Below are 7720 nucleotides of genomic sequence, written 5' to 3'. Positions count from 1 at the left end.
GAAGCATAATATATCACATGCAAATACAAATTCCTTACGATGAATGTTATCATTATGTGTATCTGAAATGTATCAATAAAATCTTTAAAAGTAAAATAGAAAGTAATAGTACCAAGCCTACAATAGTATAGATACTCAAGTGGTCATCATTGTTGTCCCTGTTGTCAGAAGTGTAATATTTTTCTCTGCTAACTGCTGGAATTCCCTCAACAAATCAAACTAAACACTTCCTTCTAATGTCTGATGAGACAACATCAGACACAGTACTCTGCTGTTAGAACTGGTAGAGCCAGTGATTCAACTACCTTTGTGTAAGAATCTCATTTCAACATGAGCATACTGTTTTGTCTAGAGCAACCATCCCAGAAAAATAGTTATACAGAGTCTCTGCACCATCAGCCTAGGTCAGGAGAAGTTCAGGCATTAAGCATAAGGCAAGAACTTTGTCAAGAAGAATGAGATTGCCAATTAGCAGAATAAGACAGGTAAAAGCAAAAGAGAACATTCAAAAGTCTACAGAGCAGGATATGGCTTGAAGAACTAATAGAACCGACCTCTTTCTCCTACAAATAATGTTTTGTAGGGGCCAAGACTGGCCTCTCATTTCATGAACTTGCTATAAAGGAAGAGTCAAAAAGATAAACTAGCCAGGTGTGGTGGTACACACCTGTAATCACAGCACTTGAGAGGCTGAGGCAGGAATTTTATTTCAAGTTCAAGGCCAGCCTACACTACATAGGAGACCTTGTTTCAAAAAAAAACTAAAGAGCCAACCTGAGAGGAATATAAGACATAGAATCCTAGCTTAATTCTTTGTTGCTCATGTCCCTTAAGAATGGATAGAGGTCCAAGTCACACTAATTCTAACAGCTATGTCCAAAATGTTTTCCAACTACATACCATTTGATCACAAGAAAAAGCAGAAAACACTATGCCATTAACTTGATGATTATACTGTCTCTAAGCCATCGTTCTATACACACATCCATGGGATCCATCAGCCTATGTAGTCCAGAAATGAACAAATATAGCAACGGCAGCACAACTACTACCTTGTAAGCTTATTGAGAACTGTAGGAAAACTATATTCTCAATATTACCTGCTGAGACATAGAGATTATTTATATCACCGTGAAGTGTAAAAGCATCCCAGGATGAGGGGGCTATCCAGGCTATTGTAAAAAGCCCATCACCCACATGATGGAAAGGACTCAACTAACCTCAAGGCTGGCCAAGAAGGACTGACTGCAGCAAGCCAGCATATACAATGACAGCATCCTGAGCAGGAGAAATGAGGATGGTCTACAATGAAGAGAGGTTTGGAGATACACACTAACCAGATCCAAGTGGATCAGTGGATCACTGAAGACTACAGAAACACACGGTCAAGATCTACAGTTAAGAATCAGGATCAAAAAGAGAGATGCTGCACTCCACTGGGTGCAATAGACATGTGAGGTTTTTAGCCCACTCTAAGACCTATCTACAAGTATATGCTACCAGAGGACTAGTGCTGGCTGCTGCATAACTGACAGGGAAAGCTGGGGGTTAAAAAACAGTCACCATCCCAGCATTCTGTGGCCATGCCTAAAGGAGGACATGTGTTCCAAGACTGACTCGACATGAGGACAGGATCCAAAATCCAAAATTAAGTGCCTGGGGAGATAACCCAGTATAATAAGTGCTTCCCTGGCAAGAGCAGGGTCCTGAGTTCAATCCCCAGTACCGCCAAAAAAAAAAAAAAAATCCAAAAGAAAACATGGAAGTGGAAGTGAGGGAAGGTGGCAAGAGAGAGGCACAAGCTATGAGGGCAAGGAATAGACTTTTTTTTGTATCTTTTTAAGAGAGCTTCACTGTGTAGCTCAGGCTGGCCTTGAACTCACTTTATATCTCAGGGTAGCCTCAAACTCACAGTGATCTTCCTGCCTCAGTCTCCCAAGTGCTGGGGTTACAGGCATGTGCCACCACACCTAGCAAAGAAACACAGTTCCTATACTGATTAACTCCAAGCTTCCTGAACAAAGCATTCACAGAGCAAGGGAAGTTAAGAGTTCCTGATTTTCAAAGTCTCTTTCAAATTTGTCCTCTCCCCAGCCTAATCAGCAACCCTAACTTCCTTCCTAACTGTTCTACTACATCTCTTTTTATACTGTATATACCTCACCCACTACAAACAACCTCCCTCTCCCTCAGCATGCTACCCTTTCTCAGTAACTGGCACAAACTCCTTCCTGTGAAGACATCCCCTATACCCAGTGTCCATATGTACAGTGGTTGACTTAACCACACTCAACAGGGTCACTCACTAAAAGCCTTTCCCATCTTCCCACCCACCACCCCCAAATATCTCACTCTGGTGCAAGCTCTTTCTCCCTCTCCTCCCACCCCTGTCACTCACAATAACCCCGCACTTCGGATCAAAAGCGAAGGTGCCACAAGTGAGGAGGTGAGAGGCATTGGCAATGACGAGAATCTGGACAAAATTGTGACATTCATCCTGGGGGTCAGAGATGGTTAGAATCAGAAGCAGCAAGTATGCAGAAGGGTAAGCTAGTGTCAAGACAGTTAGCTGCAGCTCTGGGATCAGGGATGATGGGTGATAGCAGAGTGTTAAGAGTTCCTGCCTGAGCCCTTTGTGATGGGAGCAACAGGGAACTGACAGCAAGTCAGGGCTGGGCCAAGGACTCAATGAACATTCCAGACAGGGCCAGGATTTATACCTACCTCTCGCTTGCCTTTCTTCTTACAGTTCTGTCTGTGAGCCTCAGGCACCATCCAGTCAATCTGAGAAAGGAAACACAGTCATTTTCCTAGGAGTCCCTCCACCCTCAACTCCTGAAAGATCAAGGATCAAGGTAGGGTGCAACAGATTCATAATCCCATCAATCTGCAAACTTCTGAGCTCCCCCTAGAGCACTGCTTTCAATCTGGTAGTCACCACCCATTTGTAAGCAACAAAATCAATTGCAGAACCACAAGCAACTTTGTTCTTAATGAAATATAGTAGCACATATCAAACTATAGCACAGAGATTACAATGAGGAGGAACCTTTCTGCAGTACATGTTTGTGTACTGGGACACAAACCTAATAGGTACTTCAAAAAGTTCGAAAGCTGCCTCACTAGACAATGGCAGTTTTCAAAATCCCTCTGCTCACTGTCACCTGAAACCTGGCCACTGTGGTCTCCTCCCCAGGATCAGGTTTCTCCCCAGTAGCCTCCCCAGTCACTATGACCCCCTATAACATCCAGCCCTACCACCACCACAATTATAGCTTTAGTAATGAATCCTTCCACCACAACCCATAAAACTATGAATCTAGCAAACGCTATGAGGACTCATGTCCTCCCACTCTCATCTCTCACCCTGCGGGGTCTCTCCCCTGAGAAGGGCAGAGATAAAGCGAAGATGCTGTCCCGGGCGCCAACATAAAGTGTGTGGGTAGCAGGATCCACAAGGAGAACAGAGTAATTGTACGTATGAGGGACAGCAAACCTGGTGAGATAGGAGTCAGCCTCTGGTAGGAAAAGAGGAGAGGGGAAAATGATATCAGCCACTGATTCATGAGTGCCAGGTCCACAAGGGCAAAGCCAAAGGGGCCAATATTAGTCTTCATCCAAGTACCGTTTATCTGGCAGCCATTAGGGAAAAAAACAGAGGCTTGACAAGCCAATCATCTACACTTCCCCAGAGACAGACAACTGATGAGACTACAATATTTAGCACACAATCCAGTCAAGGATATTTCTTCTATGAAAATTAAATACTATATTAAAATAGCAGCATAAATATTGTCTATAATTTCTGCCCATAGCAATGTAATACATAATTTGAAAATACTTATCAAGGTGCAAGTACTTCCTTAATTTTTTTTCTTTTTGAGACAGAGTTTCACTTTGCAGAGCTGGCTGGCCTCAAACTCACAGCAATCCTGCCTCTCAAGTGCTGGAATTACAGGTGTACGCCACTATACCTGGTCCCTTTGCTAATTTTTTAAAAAATCACTGCTGAATATTATCTTCCTCTTGCTTAGGAAAGCCTTTTCATTCATTGCTTTATTTATGATACTAGGACTCGAACCCAGAACCTTCCCACTAAACTATATCTCCAGCCCCCACCCCATGCCTCTTTCTGTGAGCGCACTAAATTGCTAAACTGCCTCAGGCTAGGCTAGAACTTGTGATCTTCCCAGCTCAGCTGTTCACAGTCCGAGATCACAGGCATATACCAACCATGTCTGGCTGAAATGTTTCTCTTTTACCAACACATCAGGAGTCTATCTCTTCTCTCATCTACAATCCTTGACTTCTTCCCACCCCATTCCATCTACATGTGTTCCAGAAATAGTCCAGCCTCAGGTTAAATATGGTTCTTCCACTTACCAGATGTTTCATCTTGAGAAAGTTACTTGCCCTCCCTGAGTATCTTTCCTCCTCTGGAAACACCACCATCCAGGGTTATTGAGAGAAATTAAATGAGATACATACATAGAAACCCCTGGCACTGAACTGGAAAGGGGGGATACAGAGGAAGGACCATTTGTATTTGTATATGCAGAATAGCTAGGATAGAGGTACGGCTGCTTTCGCTTGGTTCAGTGAGAGGAAGGATTTGTAGTAGTAGTGTTTGGATGGGATGTCCTGGCTGCTTCTTGTGCTGTGGATGACAATGAAGCAATGTATTAAAGAAGATAACAATGTGCAATGTATTAATTATTGAAAATGTCCTATTAATCAGCTTAGAAAGTGTCTCATTGATATGTTTCTCAATAAAACAATAATAAAAAAAAGAAACTCCTGGCATACACTGTGTGTTTTACAAATGGTCCCTTTCTTCCTTAGGCATGCGTTCTGTTTTTGCCAAATGTAAAACTCATATATCAGCATCAAAAAAAAAAATATCTTATCTATTTAAAGATCATACAAGCAACTTTTCATTAATTTACTTTCTTAGCTTAACCTTTGGCTCTGGGAGTTCTACCCCAGCATCAGTACAACTCTGTTTTACCAGTTTCATCTGCTCAGGTGCTCTCAAGACTGGCCACCAGCCCATTCATTCTGAAATATCCTGGCCTAAGTCCCACCTGCCTCATATTCTCACACACTCCCACACACCTTTCCAGCTGTAGTCTTTCTACTCTCTCATGCTTAGTACAAGCTGTGAACTCCCCAGCCTCCTTTTGTGTTTCCAACAGGGCTTCACCTTGCCTTCTAGACCCCTCTTGATTCCTGGACATCAACTCAAACTGGCAATGTTAACTTACTCTGTGGCTACTGCTCCAGTATGAATTGAAACCTCAACCTCTGACCATAACTTAGCCTTCTGGATCCATAACTTCCCTCCACATCACTGGCCTATATATAGACCCTAAATTACTATTGACCAGTTCTGCGAGCTTTTACCAACAGGTTGTATTCTTGGCTTCCCTGGTTCTGTATGCCTAATGCGTTGATACTGAGAAGAAACAAGGTCCACACCACACTCACACCCACCTCAGCAATCTCTAAAATGTGAGTAACCACTCTTAACCTTGAGGCTTCCTTCCCCTGGCTTCTTCCACATCTTTTCAAAGAAACACAACCCTCCCCTCCATTTTATTCTTTCTAAACACTTTCAAAAATCACTTACGCAGCACTTTACATCAACTCAGTGAATGGTTTTCCAATATTTAATATACTAAAAAGGGACAAGTGAACCAGGGAGCCATGAGAAATTTCAGGGGTTAAGATGAATCTGGGAATGGAAGGATGGGAGATGGTGTCAGAGATGGGAGAGGCCTGGGAAGTGGGTTACAAAGATGAATGCCAAGAGGGTTAGGTGGCTGTAGTGATGTTATTGATGATAGGGAAAATTGAGACGATGATGGGCAGGGAGCTGGGGATAGGGGTTCGGATCCAGATAGGCAGTTAGATTAGAAAGAACAGTGTGGCTGAGTAAGTTTCCAAGTGAAGTAACGGACATAGGTGGACGTGAGGGTATTCCAGCAATCCCACTCCCTCCCTAGTCTGCTCTGTAAGGGACTACAGGGCTCCAGAAAAGAGGCTGAGGCAGCAGCCTGGGCGTGTCGCGCAGCCGAGGTGCGAGGCCCAGGCCGGGCATGGGATGCTGCAGCACCGCGCGGGGTTTTCATCCGGGTTCCAGCCGAGCGTGGGCGCCGCGAGACGCTGTGCAGCGCGTTGGGGCGCCCAGGGTGCTGCCGCCGGGTTTGGGGGTGGGGTGGGGATGACACCTGCCGGTGAGGATGAAGGCGAGCGCGTCCGCGCCTTACCAGAGATGGGAAGCGAGATCCTTGGCACGGAACGTGGGACGCGGCCCGACACTGGGCCGCTCAACACCACGAGCAGCAGCAGCAGCAAAGGGAAGGGCAAGGTCAGAGGCGGCCGGGGGCCCGGGCGGGGCCGCGCAGCCCGGGACAGCATCTCTGGCTCCGCCTGGCTGTTGGGTGGGGTGCGTCCAGCCGCCTCAGCTCAGAGCCAGTGAGACGCGGGCCTCGGCCGCACTCGGGTCTCCTCGGCAGAACTCGGCCTGCGCTGCTCGCTGAAACGGCCTCCGCCCCCTCCAAAGGGACCAATGACGGGTCACTGTCTTCCTCAAGCCAATCAGAATTGAGTAGAGGCGGGGCTAAGAGCAGAAGCCCAACCTAGGCAGAGGCGGAGCTAGATACAGGTGTAGGTGGGAGTTGTACTGGAAATTGGGCTGGCGTTGTCACTTAGGAGGGGAGAGTTTACACCTGTAGCTGGAAAACCCCAAATCCCTGTATCTATACCATAGGAGAAAATAAGTCGGTATACTCACCAAATTTCTCAGAATTACTACGATGTGGTGAGCACAACGTAACACACACACACACACACACACACACACACACACACACACACGGCTAAGACACAAAAGGTACTTAAAATTAACTCCGTACCTTTAGGGACTTCACAGTGCGATGAGCTTCCCAAACAAATAACTGTAAATAGATCAGTGCAACAGAAAGCAGTGCATGTTTGCTGTAATAACGTATATCAAAATGGTACATTTTTGTCTGAAAAAGGGTTTCAAAGAAGAGGTAATATCCAAAGCAAGTCTTCAAGGATACATAGGCCTCCGAAGGTGAGGAGAAAATACTGGCTTTGAACAGCACCACTTGAATATCCCTCAGACAGGGCAAATACAGGTCCTGAACTTAACTATCTCTCTCATCCTAATGCCAATTCTTTCTAAAAGCACTTAGTCCTCTAATTTATAGCCTTACAGATAATTTCTGATTTCTCCTCTATCATCCACCTGTATATATGTATGTATTTTTAATGTATTTGGTACAGGCTCTCACTATGCAGCTCCGACTCGTAGTGATCTTCCTGCTTTCAGCCTCCCCAGCGCTGGAATTACATGTGTGCGTCACCACACTGGGAATCAGTGGCCCTGTCAGCACGCCCAGAGGCGGGGTCAGCATGGCATGTTGTGCTGGAGATCAATCCCCGGTCCTTGTGCTTGTCTAAGAAGGCGCTTAGTCTGCTGAGGTATCATGCTGGCGCATTCTCCTCTTTCATTCACTTTTGTATTAGTTCTCTCTGCATAACAAATATAGCTAACTACAAAACTTGGTGGCAATAACATTTATCTTTTACAGCATCTCTGGAGCGGTTTCAGGAGTAGGTTTTTTGTTTTGTTTTGTTTTTTAATATTTAGTACAGGGTCTCATTACACAGATGTGATCCTCCTGTTTTC

The 7720-nt window shown here is 45.1% G+C and overlaps 1 protein-coding gene across 4 annotated transcripts in view; it reads right to left on the bottom strand.

Annotated features, from left to right (window-relative positions):
* Sema4f (ssemaphorin 4F) overlaps positions 1-6534 on the bottom strand; it is a 28384-nt gene extending 21850 nt beyond the window's left edge. Inside the window, exons 1-4 of one of the 4 annotated variants that reach the window (XM_012515338.2) lie at positions 6270-6534; positions 3367-3518; positions 2725-2784; positions 2399-2497 (exon numbers count right to left, since the gene is read on the bottom strand). In XM_012515338.2, coding sequence (XP_012370792.1) covers positions 2399-2497; positions 2725-2784; positions 3367-3518; positions 6270-6420 — 462 coding nt within the window. In that variant the 5' untranslated portion in view covers positions 6421-6534. The remainder of the gene's footprint in view (positions 1-2398; positions 2498-2724; positions 2785-3366; positions 3519-6269) is intronic. The other 3 variants (XM_004634130.3, XM_023718452.1, XM_023718453.1) reach the window with 3 other exon arrangements.
* Between the last annotated feature and the right edge of the window lie 1186 nt (positions 6535-7720).

The sequence above is a fragment of the Octodon degus genome, unplaced genomic scaffold (assembly GCF_000260255.1).
Source record: "Octodon degus isolate 3935 unplaced genomic scaffold, OctDeg1.0 scaffold00058, whole genome shotgun sequence".
Lineage (NCBI taxonomy): Eukaryota > Metazoa > Chordata > Mammalia > Rodentia > Octodontidae > Octodon > Octodon degus.
Note: the sequence above shows the minus strand (reverse complement) of the source record. Positions and strands in the feature narration are given on the sequence as shown.